Raw genomic sequence first — 21,098 nt, forward strand, 5'->3', positions numbered from 1 at the left:
CTATCTAAGGTCATCTTCTGTGATCCTAGCAACTTATCAAAGTTGTCCTTCCATCTAGTGAATGTGTGGATGATCTTAGACTGGACTTCTACTTTCTTTTCTAATTCTTTCATTTTTAAGTTCTTTAGACCCTTACAAACATCTTGTAATTTAATAAACTCTTTAGTCATGTTGTTTGCTTTCTGTTCAAGTTCTGCAATAAGAATATCTTTATTATTATCATTTGATGCTTGAGATCTTACTGCATTCAATTCTTTCTCTAACTTTTCATTCTTGTTTACTAACTGTTTAATATTTAAATCACTTTCTCTTTCAACAAGAACTTTTGATTCACATGCTTTCATACATGCCTCATACTTATTTTCCAAAACAGTATATTTCTTATTAGATTTAACAAGTAACTTAAGAATTCTAACATATTCAATTTGCAGTTCTTTATAAGTAGGCATGCTTTCACTATCACTACTATCACATGATTCAGAATCAGATATAACATTCAAATCATCACATGAATCATTTATAGGTTTGTCTAATAAAACGGAAGGAGTTGAGATTACCTCATCAGTAATCAAAGCAACAAAGCACAGGTTACCTCCTTCAAGATCCGTAGAGCTTGAGTCACAAGGAATGATCACTTTATTTTACATGGATACTAAATATCTCCTCTCAAGTTCATCCCATATCTCTTTAGCATTGCTACATGCTTTAACCTCACATAAAATATTAGAATCTAAAGCATGTAGTAAGGTATTTATAGCATCGAAATTCACTTGCACTAAGTTCCTATCATTATCATCCAACTCATATTCAAATTTAGGAACATTAACACAATCAATGGTTTTTAAAGGCACAATATCACCCTGATCAATGACTTTCCAAAACTTCCAATTTAAAGGTTTTACAAATACAGTCATTCTAAATTTCCATACAACATAATTTTTACCACAAAATACTGGAGGGTGCATAACTAACCTTCCCTCGCATGAAGGGGATGCACTAACACGAGCCATCATGATTTTTTTACTAAGTAACATTTAAGTCTAAGTGACGAGCTTTGATACCAAATGTTAGTTTTGGTACAATCCTCAGAGGGGGGATGAATTGGAGATTTAAAAAATTTATCCCTAGGTCAACTAATCTAGTAGCAGTATTATACAACCTAGGGTATGTCTATGTAATCATAAATAAAACATACACGTGTGGTAATATAAAATGCTGAAGAATAAACAGCATTCGCGATATGTTATCGAGGTTTAGCCAAAGTGCCTACATCCCAGCCTTGGCTCACCAACACAAGGATTCCACCATAAGCTCACTTCACGGGTAGAGCGGCACCGGTTACAATCAGGTCAATTAGTGGGGTTGACCTCAACCTAACCACACCTTTCCAGAATGGTGCACCTACCTTTCCTAACCAGGTCTAAGTCAATCTAAGACTATTCAACAAGGCTAGTCTCCCTCTTCAGACCCACGCTTGGAATACAACAAATGTATATAGATTTGCGTACATGGAAATATGCTTCTCAAACAAGCAGATGTGTACCACAGTATAGCTCAAATAATAACGCAAGCACGAATGATAGTAAATATGCTCAGTGCTTAATAATGTGTGCTAAGCACTCAATCTAGTATAGATAAGCAATCAAGATTTAGAGTGTATTTTTTAGAAAACTTTGAACCACAGTATGAAATATCACAATATCAGTTTAGGGTTTCAAAAGATGCTAGCAAGATGATTCAAACAACCTCAACAATATGTTCTCAATATACTAAGCACAAGAGATGTTTGAATGCAAACTTAAGAAAATATTTTGCACACAAAAATAAGGGTTAAGATATCTTGCAATATCAATGCAAGCACCCACAAGCCTCTAAGTTTTTCCCAAACAAGATTTATTAGATAAAATCAATGGGAGAACTTAAGTTTAACTCTCAAAAAATTAATCAATAAACACAAAAAATGAGAGTATTAAATAAAGGGAATGGAGCATAGACACTCTAAGCATACTCACAACACTTGGATAATCAAAGAAAATGGAGCTTTGGAGTGTATGGGAGTAGTATAGGCAAAAATAGGATTTTGAAAATTTGAGAGAATTTGGCCTTAATGATTTTGTTAATCCTTACGAACTTTTGCAAATAAGCTTGTATATATAGGTAAGGGGCAAATTATAACCATTGGGGACTCTATAAGTATTATTAAAAATATTTTAAACATGTCTAATATTTTAACCCAGTTTAACCCCTTTTATCTCAGTTAAAAATAAAACCAACCCGAGAGTTTTGGGTGCCCGAGCCTAGGTTCAGTAAACCGAATAGACATAGCAATAAAGACATTTTCATGGTTCGAGTGCCTGAAAAAATGTTCAGTTTGTTGAATGAGGCAATTCCTTAAAAAGACCGCGTTTTGGGTGCCTAATCTGAAGTTCGGTATGCCGAACTCATAAGTTCGGTCACCCGAGGTAAAATAAACGTGATATTCAGGTGCCCGAGTTGGTGGGAAAGGTCTTGACATAGGTTCAGTCACCCGTGGAAGATACATTCATTTTGATTTGATTTATCGAACTCAGGTCAACTTTTGACCCATCCTAGGTTCGATCGACCGAGGCAAATAGAACTGCCAGGTTCCGTCGTCCGACCACTCACAAAATTTTGCCCTTTCAGTCCAATTATACTCCAGTTAATTCCCCTGATAAATTATGTGATATTGGGGACTTAGTGCACTATGTGTAGGAACCTAAAGTCCAACTAAGGTCATCTGAGCATACCTACCTATCATGCATGATGCAACTTATTACAAGCCTTATTGAGGTACAGTCCATAATTTAAGTTACAACCCAAAAAGAGGAATATAAAATAATTACAAATACAACACAATTTTCTTCATTATTCTGCATGATCACCAAACACCATCATGATGTAGTTTTCTGTTTGAATACACGCGTAAGGTGAACCTGCATACAAGTTTCAGTACAAACATTAGTACTAAATGCATTTGTCATTATCAAAACCGAGATGTGATCAACTATGTCAACACTATTCATGAATTCCATTCAGTGTCTGGAGTTTTGTATCTCAACCATTTTTCAGCTTAAACACTTGTCCCACATTGGTTAAGAGAAGAAGGGAAGACCCTTTATCTCCTTGATAAATATCCATCCCCCTCCAAAAGACTGAGTATTGTAGCTGTGCCCTAGGTTGTTTGTCTAGTTGCTAACCCTTTAAAAGCCCATAAATAATTATAATAACCTTTAAAATCCCGTCCCTCCTTGTGAATCTTATTTAAATTTTGTTTTGTTTGGTTTGCTGTGGGTGAAATAGAATTGAGCCCGAGCTGCTTGTTTTATTTTTGAGTCGTGCTCGAGCTCGAGCTTAATTTTTTTATCTAATTTGAATTCGAACCTGAGTTAAGTTTTGGACTATTAAGTCGAACCTGAACACATTAAAGCTCAGCTCGGTTTGACTCGCTTGTGGCCTTATTCATACTCTTACAGCTTGTTTGATTCGAATGATATTATAATTTAGAACTTTTGACTAATTTGAAGGCAAATCCCTCAAAGTGATTAACTTTATTTTCACTTTTTATTTTTCATTCTCTCAATTTTCTTCTTTTCCCAATGATAACTCTCATTAGTTTATATTTATTTTACTTAACATTTTAGAATTTTAAAATTAAAAAATTAATTAAATATTTTAACTAACATTTTAAATTAGCAATTTAAACATTGTTTAGTAAACAAATCAACTAATATTTTTAATTAAAAAATCTAATTAACATTTAAATTAAGTAACAATATTATTAATTTAAAATGTAAAATAAACTAAAGTAATTAAGTGTAAAAATGTAAATATTAGCCAATGAAAATGTTATTGGACCTTTTAATTGATGTGAATTATATTCTATTAATTACTAATTGGAAATTAACAGTAACTATCATTAACAATGATTAATAGCAAATAAGTTTACATTTTCAATTTTAATTAATTAATTTGATAATTATGCAAATTAACAAATCTGTTAAGAAAAAAAAAAGTCTTATCGTGTAACTCCGGTGAAGGTTATTCTCGTAATCTGGGTTACTGCGGTTGTTGAGTCAGATGGATTGTCTTCTTCGTTACTGTTCCTCTCTGTCTCTCCTTCCTCTGTCTCTCTCTTTAAGCTTGAAGAACCAATACATCGAGAGAACAACAAACAGACCGGAGCTCGGTTCGGGAGAGAGGGAGAGAGAGAGAGAGAGAGATGAGAGAACCGACGGTTGGGATTGAGAGCAACGCATCGCCCCCGCCACAGGCCCTCCTCGAGAGGCTCAAGGATTACGGGCAGGAAGACGCTTTTGCCCTCTGGGACGAGCTCTCACCGGAAGAGCGCGAGTTTCTCGTCAAGGACATCGAGGTAATTTCAATTGCTTCTCTCGAATTACCCCCGGATCTCTGCTTTCCATTCTTGTTGAGTGACAGAAGAAAAGAGAGGAAAGAGATTTTGAATCCTGTTGTTTATGTTGGGTCATTTTCGGAATGATGAAACGACAACACTGTCCAGCTTAACCAAGCAAATTAATTTCTATTATGTTAATGGACTGTCGCATAGATTTTCGACATTTTCTCGGCGATCAAACAGAGCATTTTGGTTTGTCGACCATGACTTGCATTTGTTGTCATTGAATCCCGATTAAGCAAATTGTAGGTTCAAGTAACAGAACTGATTGATTTATTTTGTGTTTTCTTTAATTATTCTTGTAAATCGTGATTCATCTTTTTAAGTTAAAATGTTTATTTCTAGAGCTTGGATCTTCCAAGGATAGATCGGATCATACGATGCTCGCTTCGGTCTCAAGGTTACTCTCTTCTAATCTCCTATGTTTCCTCTCTCTCTCTCTCTCTCTCTCTCTCTCTCAGTACGCCTACCGCTCTGACGTGGGCCATGTGGTTGTTCATTGTTTGAATTTTCAGGACATCCACCGGCAGCAATAGAGCCGGTGCCGGAGAGTAGTGTATCGACAGCTGAGGAGCGAACAGCCGAAGAAAGGGAGAGATGGTGGAAGATGGGGTTGAAGGCTATTTCAGAAGGCAAGTTAGCCGTGTTGCTTCTGTCTGGTGGGCAGGTATCATTGTCTTCGTGGATAATTCTGGCCAATGCTGTTCAATTGCTTTCCTTTTATTCGTTTAAGCGAACTGATTATTGCACCAAAAAGTGTGATTTGATTATTAAAGTTTTTGGATCGCTTTGTCATGTGAGGAATCTCTCACACTCATTCTTTCTCTCCCTGACACGCACATGGCCTTTCAAGCTTTTCGTTTTTTAAAATTGCTTTAATTATTGCATAAAAATACCAATTGATTAGTAAACTGTTTCGGCCCTCACAGTTTTATGATGAGGAATCTCTCTCTCTCTCTCTCTCTGCGCACACCCTTTTTCTATGGGACACCATAATACTCACGCACACACACTTTTAAATCACACTAATTACTGCTCCAATAAAGTGCTGAAGCTTCTATGATTTTTGATTGGATTGTTATATATGAGGAATTTTGCTCTTTCTTCATCCCTCCTGTGCTCAGCGCAGAGAGAGAAGTATAAGAAACTCCCACCAAATAAAAAGAGAAAAAACAAAACGCTGTGTTCTTCTCAAGGACTAAACACATTTTTGCTGCAGATTGCCTTAAGGGAAACAGATCATTCATATATTTATTTTTTTTCACAAAATATTAAGCATCTTCCAATGGCTGACGTGTACCCAATGACATTGGGCATCAGTTACAGGAGCTAAGGCCTCTTTGCGAGCAGATGCTTTATATCATGCTGCTTTTAGTATGCTTTTCATGCAATTTGGTATAGATACTTCCACATAAAAGAAAGACGGTGATAGTACTCTACAAAAGAATAAACAGTTAAATGTTACAAATATGCTTTAAGGGGAATAGATTATCCTGTACTATTTGTCAATGCAATATTTCTCCAGAGGAAAAAAATCTTTTTATGCTTGAGATAGTTTTTCATAAAATAATTCTCTTAGGTTCAAAATTCATCAAATTGTTCATTGAACTTTAGTACAGGTCATATTGTCCTTTTCATCCAAGTTGTGTAACTATACAATAACCAAGATCTCCATGTTCAACTTGTAAGATTGTTATCAAGATACCTCTTGAACATTGGGTATCAAATTACCCCTTACATAACCTATGTGTCCTGCTCCACATACTAGTCTGCTTGAGTGTTGGGTTAAAAAAGTGACATTATGATCCTCTCAAACTTCTTTACCAATCTGAACAGGACCTTTTAGACTGTAAGAGTTGGTGCAGCCTTTGTAGATCATCTGAGCACTGTTAGCTACAAAGCAGTTGTAAATCTGTGCCTTAACTGCTGCAAGGCAGGCTCTGTGCAAGGGGTAGTTCTGACACTGCAGTGGCTTACATGGGCACAAAGAAATTAAGAGGTTTGTGGCATTGTACTAGCGCCCTCTGACTTTCAGCGGATTGATCTACGTGTCAGAGAGGACAAAATTTATCAAGAACATGGGAATTTCATACCTGACTTATGTTCAAGGGGTATCATAATAGTAAACTTTACAAGTTATAAAAGGCATTTTGGACATTTTAAAGTTACATCATCCAACATTTGATGGCATCCTCGGATGGAAGGTGCAATTTGATATTGTGCCAAAGTTCAAGGAGTAATTTGGTTGATTTTAAACTCAAATGGGGTATTTGATGGCTGGCACAGTTTTTCTTTTTCTTTTTTGGTTTTTTTTTTTTTTGGAGGGGTGAGGGGGGGGGGGACGGGAGCGCATCTTTATGATTATCCTTTATTCTAATGAGAAATTATGTTGACACTGTTTTGGGAAATCCTTGGCCTCAGGCTATGCACACAGATTTGACACTGTTTGCGTAAAAAATTTCTAAAGCCAGTTAAAGTGACTGGAAATAAGGCAAGCACATTTTATCCCCATGATTACTTATTTATTTGTTTGTTTGTTAAGTTAAATCCAATATCTCATCCACTGCTTGCAATGTGAGAATGTTGAGGAACTGCAGACAAGGCTTACGTGTTGTGCAGTTAGCAATTACATTTAAAAAAGGGATTTTTTCCCTTCCTCCCTTTAATTGTTTTTGGGAGAGGTTTGGTGGAGATAAAATATTAACAAATTCAGTGAAAGGAGCTTCATGGGGTGAATGCTTACTTCAAACAGACATAGTAGGATGCCTGGGGAGATTCACTCTATGCTTTATATTAATATTCTCTTGTTGAATACAAATTTCAAATAAGATTGGTGATGAAAATTCCACTCTTGCTATCCAATAAAATATTTATAACCCAAGAGATGTTTATGACAGAGGCTATACTAGGAGTCTTGGACCATTGGTAGACAATTTAATGAAATTCTGCATACTGGATACCCCAGAGAATTTGTGTTCTGCATGTGAGTTTGTTTCCTTTGTCTTAATAGAAGATTAATGTCGGGAGGTGTTGCTCCTATGAATCCTTTGCTTGTGTGCATGCTATTCTGTCTCTATACCTGCAGAATAAAGAACCAACGAGTTTAATTGTGAGATATTAGCTGAACTGAGTGGGACTTGGTCCATCTCAATGGGGAAAAATGTTTGGGAAATTTAGACCCCTTGATGTTGATGGTTGGGGAGCTTGAAAATCTCATACAAGTATGCTCAAATTATCCCCCAACTTCTTGAGAGCACCTCTTTTCCTTTTCGGCTTTCATGACGCTAACTAAAAACGGAAGATGACCAATGTTTAGATGTAACCATGTTTCCTCTATATGTTTAAGCTATTAAACTTTGTTTTGTCAATATCTCAGGTCTGGTTAATCTGTATGTGAAGAATTGTTGCATATCTTTATAGGCATGGTTGCTTGTGCTAACTTTCTCTTGCATTTAGGTGTTTCTTTGAGTTGTTATGTTATATATCCATGTTATGGGTTTTGCACTAAATATAATTTGTTACATATTTTGATATTGTTATTCTGTTTTGACACTTGCATATAAATAGTCATGACTGATCCGTGGATGCAGGGAACTAGGCTTGGAAGTTCAGATCCAAAGGGTTGCTTTAGTGAGTGATTTTTAATATTCACTTGATTATGCAAATTAATTTCTTTAGCGAATATATTGGCTACATGTTGATAAGAAATGCATACAAAATGCTGAGTATGAAAATAGAATAGTAAAATGGTTACAGTTTTCCTTAGTATTTAATTATTTATCACCTAAGGGTCTGTTTGGTTGGATGAAATATATTTTTCCGTGGAAGATAGGAAAATGATTTTCCAAGAAAAAATGTCAATTTTCACTAATTTTTCTTTGTTGTCTTAAAGAGAAAATTATTTCTTTCTTTGAAGAACTTGTTTTCTACTCTTTTGATTAAGGAAAATTTCAGTGAAAATATATTTTTCTCATTTGTGCATGTTACCAAACGATGGATAGCAGAATAATTATTTTCCGGAAAATAAATATTTCCCCCTCAAGCAAACAAGGCCCCAAATGTAATTCTTTCTACTTGAATCAATTCAAAGCCTTATTGCATGGCAGAGAAATCTTTTATACCATTTCTCTGTATTTGTGGTTATACCGTAATCAGAACATCATCTTGTGTAGTTCCCTGTATTCTTCATCCATACCCTTCCTCCTTTTTTATTTTTTTCTTTAGTGCTGTCAACATGAGCTGAATCACTTTGTTGTGTAGCCACAGCTCTTGTTCGACACAATCTAGCCGTCCCCCCCCCCCCCCTTTTTTTTTTAACCTTCTAAAACTTTTATTCATATATATATATATATATGTTTGTGTGTGTGTATAAATTTTCAGATATAGGACTACCATCTGGCAAGTCACTCTTTCAGCTTCAAGCTGAGAAGATTTTGTGTCTTCAAAGACTAGCATCACAATCTGGGAATGAGGGTAAGTTCAGGTTCTAGGTTCTGTCTTCCTAACATGTACTGGGCATGGTTCCCTTATATTCTCTAGTATTTGCAGGGTCAGCTGGCTCTGTGCCAATACATTGGTACATAATGACCAGCCCATTTACTGATGACGCCACTCGTAAATTTTTTGAAAATCATAAATACTTTGGTCTTGAAGCAGATCAAGTAAGCTGTATTTTGTTCCTTTTTTTCTTGTTTTCTAATGTTTTATATTTTGTTTTTCTTACTAATGGAGGACACAACACTTTGATGCAGGTGACCTTCTTCCAGCAAGGCACCATACCTTGTGTTTCAAAGGATGGTAGATTTATTATGGAGACACCATACAGAGTGGGTTACTTCTTGTTTTTCAATACTCAGTTATATCGAGTTGACTATTTACTTTATAGGTCTCTCAAATTGCTTGTTAATTATTTCTTTTTGTCTTTTTATCACTGATAAGTATTGAAAGAGAATAAGAACTGAATAAGTTCTGATTGGGTAAGTCCATTTCACCATAAGTATGGAAAATTAAAAGCAGTTGGGATTGTTTGAAACCACTTATGGAAAATTTTCTAGAAAAATACTGAATTTGGAAGTACTGAATTGGAGGTGTTAAAAGTCAGTGTTTGGTTATGTCTAAAAATATACTGAGTGTAAGTACTTATAACATAAGTGGTGTCTGATACTAACTTTTATTATAAATGTTGTCTGAATACATATTTTTATCATGTGAATAATATTATTATATTTCAACATATAATTAATATTATAATACATAGCAATATAATATATAATTATTACATTGTGTTAACATTTTTTTAATTAGTATTTTCTAATTAATATTTGTAATTTGCATTTTTTGTATTTTTCAATTGACAAATGAATTAATATTAATTTTATTAACATTTTTAATAGTCTAATTAAAAAATTGATTAAAATTTTTAATTAATACTTTTAATTAACATTTAATATTGTCTAATTGACAGATCAATTAAAATTAAAATTTTAAATTTTCTAATTAATATTTGTAATTTAATCTTTTAATATATTCTAATTAAAAAATTATTTCTATTGATTGAAATTATAAATATTTCAATTAAAAATTATTAAAAATTTTAATTGACATTTTAACTAACAATTTTAATTATGATTTAAAAATTATCTAATTAACATATTAATTAAAAAATTATTAAATTTTCTAATTAATATTTTAATTAACATTTTAAATATTTTGTAATTAATAAATTAATTAATATATTTGTTAGTTTAACAATTTTAATTGAAATTTTAAAATGTCTTCTATTAAAAACATTATTTGTAATTAATACTATTATTAATTTATGTTCATAATATTACTAGTTTAATAATAATTTTAAAATTTATCATTAATTCTTAATTAATAAAAGGATCATTATGCCCATAAGTTTAAATTTACAAGTTTGCTATTGCCTATTGATAGTAATTATTTATATGTAGCCAATAATCTGTTATGAAAAAGCACTATTTTACTTTGGAAAATGTACTATTTATGATAAGTACTTACTTGAGTGCAAGCCAAATGGTACTTTTTGTCCAAGTACTTATTTTAAGTACCTTTGCAATAAGTGCTTTTTTCTTTATGTGATTCCAAGCGGGAGCTAAGTATTGATTTGACCAAAAAAAATTTCATAAAAATATTATTACTATTATTTTATGTAATGTAATGTATTGTGTACTATCAAATAATCGTAAGTATACTTATGATAATGTGTTATTATATTATTCTAAAATTATAATGTAAGAACATATAAAGATATTTATTTTAATGGCATAATGTTATACTATTTTATTATAATTGCAATTTTGATTTTTTTCTTAGGTTATAATTGCAATTTTGATTTCTTCATAGGGTGGCTTGTGGAAGGGAGAGGAAAGGCTTTATCATGGAGCTAGAATTAGACTCTGAAAATTTGATGAGGGGGCATTCTTAGATTAAGGTTGACAGTTTGAACTTCTACAAGTGTTTGTGTTGATTGGAGCCCCATTGCGGTGAGCTTAGCTCACTGTCTTGAGAAACCTTTTGAAGTTGAAGAAATTAGAATTTTCTTTTTTTGTTTGAGATGAGCATGGAGAAAACTTCTCTTCTTGATGGTTTCATTGTGGCCTTTTTTCAAGATAAGGAGTACATCTTGAGGTTTTTTTGAAGAGTTTCATGAATTTTGTTGTAATGGACTGGTAGGAAATAGTGTTTCTACCTTCTTAGTCCTTATCCCAAGAAGGAGATATCTATGTAAGTGAGGGTTGACCTATTAGTCTTGTCATAAGTCTTTACAAGATTCTTTCTAATGTCTAAGCTAAGAGATTGGAAGAGGTTTTGAGGGGCATAGTTACCATGGCTTTGTTATTGTTTATTCGAGATGAACAAATTTTAGATGTTGTGCTTCTGGCTAATGAGGTGGTTGAGGATGTGAGGTGGGTAGGAGGGGGCTTATCATCAAGACGGATCTCGTGAAAGCTTATGATATTGTTAATTGGGTATTTTGGATAAGTGATGTTTAGGGAAGGATTTGGGGAGGTGTGGAGGAAGTGGATCAGAGGTTGTTGAAGTGCGACCAATTTGTTAATTATTTCCAATGGTTAGGCAAGTGATTCAGTGCTACCTATGGGCTTAAGCAAGGGGATCCATTGTCTTTGTTTTTGATTAGCTTGTTAGTGGATACCATGAGTAGGATGCTTTTGCTTGCCTATGGTTTTGGGGTCATCAAATGTTTATCATTTGGGAGGGAGTAAGTGAAGGTGTCTCATCTCTTGATGCTATGTTGTTTCTTGAGGACAATGTTGTGAAATTTTTAAAGGTTATTATTTTTGTTGAAAATTTTCGAGAAGATTTTGGGTTTAAAGACCAACTTGTCGAAGAGCAATGTGGCTAGTATCAACTTGGGTTGTAGGGAGTTGATAAATGATATATCTATTGGAGTACTTATTTGCAAGTGAAGCTAAATTTATAGCGATCTTATCAGAACTATTAGACACTAAAGATGGAATAAGGTTGTGTTTGGTTCACAAAATATCTATTCTTAGGGAATAGAATAATAATATTGGGATCCTAATATCTTAGAAGAGAAGAGGTGTTGTCATCATAAAGTAAATGATAATGCAATAGTTTGAGTGATTCCATCAAACATGGAATATGATAGGAATGGAGACATTCCTTGCCTATTCCTTGATATATATATATATATATATATATATATATATATATTGTATTTTTTTAATCCATAATGACAATACTTTTCCTTTGTAAGCTATCAAATCCCCATAGTATGATCATTCTAATCCTATGAATAAACATTCTGTGAACCGAAAATAGCCTTTTTATGGTACTAATATGGGGGGAAGAGTGGTATTGCAGCTATTTTAATGTGCTTGATGAGAGTATAAGGGAGTTAAAATCTTTGGAGGTGGGTGTAGTGTTTTGGATTGGCTGCTGCCCTGTATAGGGGTTCCTTTTGGGGGTAGTTCTATATCTGTTAGTTTTTGTGATCCTATTATGAAGAGGGTTTCTAAGTGCTTATACGGGTGGAAAGGTGCTTTTTTTCTCTCTCCCTCTCGAAGAGTCAAAGATAGAATAACTCATTTAAGCTTGTTTCTAGTACCCTTCTATACTCTTTTTTATATTTTAAAGATTCCTATGGGTGTTGATAGTAAGATTGAGAAGTGAGGGATTTCTTGTGGCCGGGAGTAGGGGGCTTTAGGGATCATTTGGTAAGATCGGAAGTTGTGTAGGTCTAAATGGGAGGGTGGTTTGAGTCTTGGAAATATGGTGTCTAAAAACACAGCTCTCTTGGCTAAATAGCTTTGGTGGTTCCCACTAGAGACTTCTTCCTTGCAGCATGGAGGTGTAAAAAGTATGGATTAGATGAGAATGGGTGGAATACAAATTTGGGATCTAGATGTTCTATGGAGAGTCCATGGAAAGCTGTGTCTTAGATTAATCTCCATTGCCCTATACTAAATTCTTGTTGTATAGGTGTTGTAATATTCACTTCTAGAAAGATCTTTGGTTGGGAAATGTATTTTTGTCGACCTCTTTTCCTCGCCCCTTTTGCTTGAGCTCAGGGTAGGATGACTCCATTTCTTAATGGTCCTTTACCTTCTTGGGATTTTCACTTTCATAGGTTGTTGAATGATGAGGGGATGGTAGAGTTATTTTCTTTGCTAGTCTTGTTGAATAACTGTCGGGTTTCTTTGAGGGAGGATAATTGGTCTATGTCTTTGGATCCTTCGGGCTTTTTTCTTGCAAATTTTTTTGTGAACTTCTGACTAGCTCTAATTCTTCTTTTTCTTCCCTATAAATCCATATGGAAGGCCAAAGTCCCCTCTAATAACAAGGCTTTTATCTGGTTGGTTGCACTTGATAGAATTAATATCAATAACTTTTTGCTGATTAGGAGACTTTTGAAGGTTCTCTCTCCAGATGTTTGTGTACTTTGTTTTAAATGTAAATCTGTATCTCATCTTTTTGTATGTTGTGATTTTGCTTGGACGGTATGGAATAAGTTATTTGGTTTTTTCGGCAAATGTTGGGCGTGGTCAGAGGCAGTGGAGGACTTTTTGGCAGTTTCTTTTGTCGGTTTTGGCAGGAAAAAAAAGCCCTGGAAATGTGCTTTCTTTGCATCATTTTGGAGGCTGTGGATGGAGTGCAATTCGTGTATTTTTCAAGGAAGAACTTGACAACTTGTATTTGCTGGTTTGGGAGAAGCTTCATTGTCTGTGTCATGGGGATTTTAAGGGGGGTGAGTGATGCAGGGGCAGCATCAAGGTTCTGCAGCCATGGAGAAATTAGAAGAGAGGAAGGAATGGGAAGGGAGGAGAGAGGAGATACTAGGAGGAAAACTCACTTTCAATTCCAATTCGAATTAATCAATAACTGCATCCAACATGGCTTTCACACACTATTTATAAGAAAGCCTAAACACATAAAATTACACATGTATTTCCTAAAATTACATGAATTACAAAAAAACCCTTACATTGTGCAAATATTACAAACAATCCTCAAATACACATAATCCTGTACTAATTAATGCTAAACACACATAATAAACTACTAACTAAACACAACAATTATTAATCCAATTCTTCCTAAGTAGTCTTTGACATGGATCTTCTTAAGGTCTTGGTTCTTGTCCTGCATCAACTCTTCCCCCAATTAGAAAAAATTCGGCCTCGAATTTTGAAATGTTGGAGAATCAAAAGGGAGAAACAAACTTGGATTCTTTGAAAGCCAGTGCTTGAGTGATACAAGAAACCACGATCCTTTGGCAGCATCATAGACTTGAATTGAGAGTTGGCATCAATGAGCACATTGGGAATGACAAACTCAACAATTTTAATGTTTGAAGGACTTTCGATGTATTCAAACACATTCATTTCCTTCCTTGTATTGTCTTCAAGCTGAGTAATTATGACTGATTCTTTGTCTTGGTTCATTGGTAGAGTGGATTTCAAAACAATTTTCTTCCCATTATAGTGAGAGACACATGTGACATAACTTATGTCCTCCGAGTCACACCTAAATCATCCAACTAAGGAGAACCAAGGAATACATAGCCAATCTTCATAGGTAGGATATCACACCAAAAATTAGCCAAATATTCACCCATTTGGATGGGAACCAAACATCTTTCATAAACATTTACAATAGAGTTATCAACCTAAGATATCACATAAGGTTTGTGGAACTTTGCAAACAACTTCTGTGAGATTGTAAAGGAATTTCAGAAGCAATCTGAAGCTGTAGTTGGCAGATGACCCTTCATGTCCCCAATCATGGCGTTAGGTAGTGCTAGAAGGTAGAAAGGGCAAAGGCGTGGGTCGTGGTAGTCAATCTTGCTCTGGAAATCAGGTTATGGTAGCTGGGAGAGAAGATCGACGATGTAGATGTGGAGGTGTGATGCAGTTGAAGGAACTTGGATTTTCAAAGTTAGGACCTATTTCACAATGACCGGAATTTTTTTGACCACAATGGCAAGGAAGCTAGGTTTTTGGAAGGAGAAGCGATCTTCTCATATGCAGTTAGGGCTGCGTCCAGGGAGGAGACTGCAAAGAGGAATGAGTCGCGTGGTATTTTTTTGGTTTTGGACCTAGCCAAAATAATAGGAAAAAAAGTTTTTTTTTTTTGGGAAAAAGACAATAACCTCCCTTGAGGTTTGAAAAAAAGACAATAACCACCCCTAAGGTTTCAAAAATTCCAAAGACCTCCCCTGAGTATTTAAAAATCCATGGAACTTCCCTAAGGTTTGTCAATAAGACACAAACCTCCCCTTGTATTTTGTAAAAAGGTAAGTGTTTTTAGGGATGGTATGTATCTTTTTGGCAAACCTCAAGGGAGGTTTGTGGTATTTTTGAAACTTTAGGGGAGGTCTTTGTCTTTTTTGCCAAACCTCAGGGGAGGTAAGTGTCTTTTGCCCTTTTTTTTAATAAATTGGGTCATTTATTTGATTGGGCCCAGTTTTTAGGAAAGTCTGAAGTGGCTCAAAGGTAGGATCTGATTCTTTTGGCTTCTCATGCAGATGGACCAAGGTGGGAGTCCAGCTTATGGTTTGGATGATAGTGGTCCAAGTACTTCCTTGCTGGAAAAATGGGCAGGTCCAAAATTCTGTTCTTGGATCCCAGAAGCTGAGAATTGGGAAGGAGGACACTGTACCTTTTGATAGTACATTACATTCCCATTCTACAGGTTCCCATGATATGAGTCGAATTGATTGAGTTTCAGAAGAAAAAAAAACTCAAATTAGCAGCATAGAAGATTTGAAACAAGATTGCGGTGATAAAAAAAGCAACAAATTTAGAAGAGGGATTAGAAAGTGATGTGGAAAAGAGTAAAAAATTAGAAATCGCTTTGGCGGGGAGGAAGTCTGATGGTTTTTGTCTTAATTAATATCAAATTTGAGGGAAACAAGGTTTTTGTTCATTGGAGGGTGGCTTGTATGGCTGCTGAAATGAGGAAGGTGTTCGAAGATAAGAGAGAAAAATCTGGCGAGTCAGTAGCAAAGTTATTAAAGAGAGATTCTAAAGGCAAGCTTAGTATAGTGAAAGATTAGAATGCTAAGAAGGAGGCCGGGTGTAGGTGTGAGGTAAATAAAAAAAAATAGGGAAAGAAATGGGGGGAGTTCTCAGATTCAGAAAGTGATGTATTAGTTAGTCTGATTGTGGTGGCGGGCTGTTGTTGAATGAGATTCAAGAACAATACGGGTATGTTTTGGATTCTTGTGAAGAGATTGGGGATTTATCTTATGTCCACCCACCCCTATTGGAAGGACTCAAGGGAGTTTCTATCTTTGATAATGATGATCTGGTTAACAATTTACAGCTAAGGGATGTAATTTTGCCTACACCTGTGGAGGAGGTTCCTAAGAAGGACTTAGAAGCACAAGATCTTTTGGAAAAGATGGGCTTAAGGTTGACTGATTTTGGAGGAAATGAAGCACACATGGACGGTGGCAAAAGTCGAAAGTTGAGGGGACAAAGGGAATTAGCAAAATTGAAGAGCTCAGTAAATTTTGATGGAAAGGGGTTGAAAAGGGGTTTCCTTGGTTAACATTGTATTTGTTAAGGGGTTGACTAATGTGTTTTGTTTTTGTTTTTTTCCTTTTTTCTTTTTCTTAAGGGGTTTTTCTCGTTTTATTTGGACTTCTTGTCCCCACATGTTGTATCTTCCTTTTTTTCTATCTAATATAGCTTCTTTTTTTATCAAAAAAAAAGCATAATTGTTTCCTCTGAAGTAATTGTTCTGAATGTGAGAAATTTGATTCAATAGCCAGGAAAACAGGAGCTGTGGCATATAAGGGAGAAAGGTCTTACAAGAGGAGAATCACTCTCTTAAACCAGTGCTCAATAGAAATTGTTTTTGGGGACAAAAATGACCGCAAGTAAAATAACTACAATCCTATTCTAAACTAATGCTACTTTGACGCTCCTCAAGCTTTGGGTGCATAAATATCACCCCACCTATACTAGCAGGAGACAAAGCAGGTCTAAACAAAGTCCTGCCTTGTTACAAGACTTACCAGAGTAGTCACATTATTTTCATGGGATAACATTTCTTGCAAAATGACAGTCGATTTCAATGCGCTTAGACGTCATATGTATTACACAATTGCTTGAAATCTAGATAGTAACCTCATTACCACAAAACATATCTATAGGCTTTGTCACAGGAAATTCTATCTGATACAGGAGAAGTCCACCATATCAACTCACTGACGGTGTGGTTCATAGCTTTATATTTTGGTTTAGCACTGGACCCTGGCAACATTAGTCTGTTTCTTACTAGGCCACAAGATTACTAACCAAAAATGTATATTCCCAGTAGTAGACCTCTAATCTTTAACTGAACCAGCCTAATTAGCACCAGGGTATACAATATCAAAGCCTCCATTATACCTATATAGCATTTTAGGTACCAAAAGGATATGTTAGGTCTTGTGATGGTTAAAGAAAAAAAAAATCCAGCACACTTCCTATAATGACATTTGTCCTTAAAATCTGGTCTATAACTCCTGTATAATTTCTCATTCAGATCCTTGGGATTATTTGGTTTAGCTACCAACATAGCAATTTCATTGAGCAAGTCAAAAGTAAATTTCCGCCACGATAAACTTAATCCTTTGCTACTCCTAGCAACCTCCAATACCAAGGAAAATAATAAGGATACCCAGTTCCTTGATTTGGAAATGCTTTTGGAGCCATTTCACATCCACAAGTCCTTGAGAGTCTTTGCTTATGATGATGATATAATCAATAAACCACAAGAAGCACAACAATTGTCCTTTTCTTCCTGACAAAGACAAGATGATCAATATCATTGTATAAACCGAGAATCAGAAATTAGCATGCTGAATTTGTCAAAAACAGACCCTAGGAGATTGTTTAAGCTCATAAATGGCCTTATATGCAACTTGCAACTTATCTGCCCTCCCTCTCAACAACATATAATGGAGTTGGAGGTTGCTCCATGTACACCTGTTTCTGTACATCCCATACAAGCCTACAATGAAGCATTCTTAACAGCTAATTGGTATAATGGCCAATCAAAATTAATGGCTAAGGAAACCAGAGACCTAATACAATTCAACCGAACTACAGGAGAGAGTCACTATGTTATCAGCTCTGTAAGTTTGGGTTTACCTTTGGCTATGATTTTCATGTCTCCCATGATGGAAGTGGTTAGAAGTTGATTATAACAGAATTATTCTCATACAATCTGGAAGAAAAAATTATTTGATTTCATGCAGTTACTTTCTTACGAGACTCCTATGCCCTAATCTTTTCACGGACAGCTGGTCCCAAGCCTGGGTTAAGGAGGAAGCTTGCGTTAGGTAGCTGACAGCCAGCATAGAACTTGTTAGGTCTACATGAGATGAATCCTTACTTTCTTATGAGACTGAATTTCAACTTTTGTTTTATAATGGTAATGCAATTGTACCATAGTGCCCTAGATATGGTACTCGAATTTGTGCTAGTGAGGATGAAGGTTCAAGTTTCATTGTCCATATTCCATAAAAGGGGAGAATAAGAAAATTTTTTTTCATCTATGTTTCCTCGTCTTTGTCCTAATTTTTTGGGGATTATTTTACTATTCTTCTATGCACATGCGATGCTTACATGAGCCTAATTTCTAAAGCCAGGTAGCTAAGGCTCCAGATGGGAATGGGGGTGTGTATGCAGGTATCTTTTTTCAAATTTTCTTAAACATTTTTATTTAACTTTTGTCTTTTAAACTCACATTTGTTTTATTGGACCTCTAATTGATTGATCAGCCTTAAAATCATCAAGATTATTAGAAGATATGGCCATGAGAGGTGTCAGATATGTGGATTGCTATGGAGTTGACAATGCACTGGTGATTTGTTCTTTTTAACATTGATTATTTTTGGGTCTTATTGATGGAATTTCTCAGGATTCCCTTTATGTAGAAATGCAATGACTACTGTTTCAAAAGCAGGTCCGTGTAGCTGATCCAACTTTCTTGGGTTATTTCATTGATAAAGGTGTAGCTGCTGCTGCAAAAGTTGTCCGTAAGGTACTTCCATCTTTCATATTCAGATTTTTTGTGAATTATTCATATTAACTTTCAATTCGATTGTGTGGGTTAATTACTGTAATGAATTAATTTGTGGATATGAAAAGGCAGCCATGTGGTTCTGAATGTCCCCTTGCTTTTGTTGTCTTTTGAAACTTGAAAACAAGGCATAATTTTTTTTTTGAAATGTGGTTTCTTTGCATTCAATGAATGAGACTATGGATACTAAAATTAGTCTGATTTATATGACCTACAGTTAGTGAATTTTGCTTTTTTTTTTTTGGTTTTTTCTTTTGTAATGTTTGAGATGTGTTCACCCTCATGCTTCCAAGTTTACATTTCTTTCATTGTTTAAGTTATGCTATCCAACTTACACTAGGAGAATAATGAATTTAAAAATTTGAATGATTCTTATTGATAGTTAATTCATTTTCTAACATATATATGTGTGTGTGTGTGTGTTTGTATGTTTCTTGCTTTCATGAGAATTTAGACATTTATTGGTCTATTGATAGGTTGAATTGCACTAATCTGTAGAGTTTGCTTCAACATTCTCGACTGCCTAATGGCGCGGGTTGCAGTAGCATTTTACTTTTCACACATCCATAATTGTGGATGTACACTTCATTGCCATCCTATTTGCACCTTCCAAGTTCGAGCTCAATTTCTCTTATAAGCTTTCCAAGATAGATGGCACTTTCAAAAAGACATGGAGTATATTCTGAAATTATACATAGCAGAGCTGTTCAACATATTTATCCAATAAAATTATCTTAGAATGATGATAGAAAGTACCTGCAAAATCCACAGGTACTTCAGATCATCAGTTTATTTTTTCTTGCGCTAATGATTCCTGATTTCCCGGAAAAAAAGGTGCACTTTGCTCTAAGAGTTACCCATTCATTCTCCTCATCATAACCTGAAGAGGTCTTTATCAGTTGATTTTCTTTGTGTAATTAAGAGTCACTGGATTTATATGGGTTTGTATTTTCTGTTTACGTGGTCACATTCTAAGGAACCAGGCAATTGGGCTTTTCATTACATTTGTTTAGAGTGGGTATAGCCTGTGGGGCTTTGCGAAGAGGTTTTGGCCATGGAAAACCCAAATTGGTTGCTAATGAAAAACCACTTTCTTAAGGGGGCTGAAAGCCTGAAATGATTTGATTCCCATGGAAATTTGTAAGTTTAGTTGTCTTTAAGTCATTCAAACATAAAAATACTAGAACCTTGACAATTTCTTTTGGTAAAGTACAGTGTTTTTAAAGAGGTTTTTGAGGTGCAACTTGAGGTGTCTGAGGCAAAAATGCACTGAGGCATGGTTCAGAAGGCAAAATTCCTGAAATGTGTACGCTTTTCTGGGTTGGAGCATATGCCTCAACTGAAAAACATGTCTTTTACACCTCTAAGAAGAAGGCTCACGCATTTTGAGACCAGCCATTAACTTATTTTTAATATTATAATTCTAACAAACTGCAAAATATGGCAGAAATGCCCTTTCGTTCATGCTTCTATCCATTGAGAATCAAACAATCAGAGACTCCTTCCTTCAATGAGTACTCCATCTCTTCGACAAAGAGTCATTGTCAATATTTTTCAGCATGCTCCTCAGATGGAATGATTGCACTGCCATCTCTGACTGGCGGTTTTCTCTTCCTTTCTCTCATTCTCTCTCTCTCCAACAGGACAATTGGGTTGTGCTTGACTCTCTCTCTCTCCCTCGTCTTGGGTTTGTCTCTTTCTGGGCTCAAGTCTCTTTTCAATGGAAGTAATGGACTCTGTAGAGAAAATTGCGAGGGAGAGAGGCAATTGGAACAGAAAGACACTTGTTTTTGCTGGGTTGGGAAGGCAACCTTCAAAAAGGGCACGTGGCTGTAGAAGGCCATGTGGCTGTAGCATTGCAGTGTGTGGCCAAAGAAGACAGCTTGGTTAATGTTTTCTGATTATTTTTCCAAACTATTTTTTTAGTTTAAAAATTCAGACAACAAAATTTATTATTTATTTTAATAAATTTCATATTATATATATATATATATACACATATATAAAATTTATTTTATAATTTTTAAATAAAATAAAGCTCTCAAAAAGGCTTACACCTCAATGCATTGAGGCTTACGCT

The 21,098-nt window shown here is 35.1% G+C and overlaps 1 protein-coding gene across 2 annotated transcripts in view; it reads left to right on the forward strand.

Annotated features, from left to right (window-relative positions):
* The first annotated feature begins 4,082 nt into the window (after nt 1-4,082).
* Nucleotides 4,083-21,098, forward strand: part of LOC131159704 (UDP-N-acetylglucosamine diphosphorylase 1) — a 46,902-nt gene continuing 29,886 nt past the window's right edge. The window contains exons 1-10 of one of the 2 annotated variants that reach the window (XM_058114818.1): nt 4,083-4,393; nt 4,781-4,835; nt 4,951-5,102; nt 8,026-8,065; nt 8,816-8,908; nt 8,984-9,096; nt 9,187-9,261; nt 18,585-18,624; nt 18,717-18,799; nt 18,902-18,979. In XM_058114818.1, coding sequence (XP_057970801.1) covers nt 4,241-4,393; nt 4,781-4,835; nt 4,951-5,102; nt 8,026-8,065; nt 8,816-8,908; nt 8,984-9,096; nt 9,187-9,261; nt 18,585-18,624; nt 18,717-18,799; nt 18,902-18,979 — 882 coding nt within the window. In that variant the 5' untranslated portion in view covers nt 4,083-4,240. Of the gene's footprint in view, nt 4,394-4,774; nt 4,836-4,950; nt 5,103-8,002; nt 8,066-8,815; nt 8,909-8,983; nt 9,097-9,186; nt 9,262-18,584; nt 18,625-18,716; nt 18,800-18,901; nt 18,980-21,098 lie in introns of those variants that run through there. The other variant, XM_058114819.1, reaches the window with a different exon arrangement.

The sequence above is a fragment of the Malania oleifera genome, chromosome 7 (assembly GCF_029873635.1).
Source record: "Malania oleifera isolate guangnan ecotype guangnan chromosome 7, ASM2987363v1, whole genome shotgun sequence".
NCBI classification, from domain to species: Eukaryota; Viridiplantae; Streptophyta; class Magnoliopsida; order Santalales; family Ximeniaceae; genus Malania; species Malania oleifera.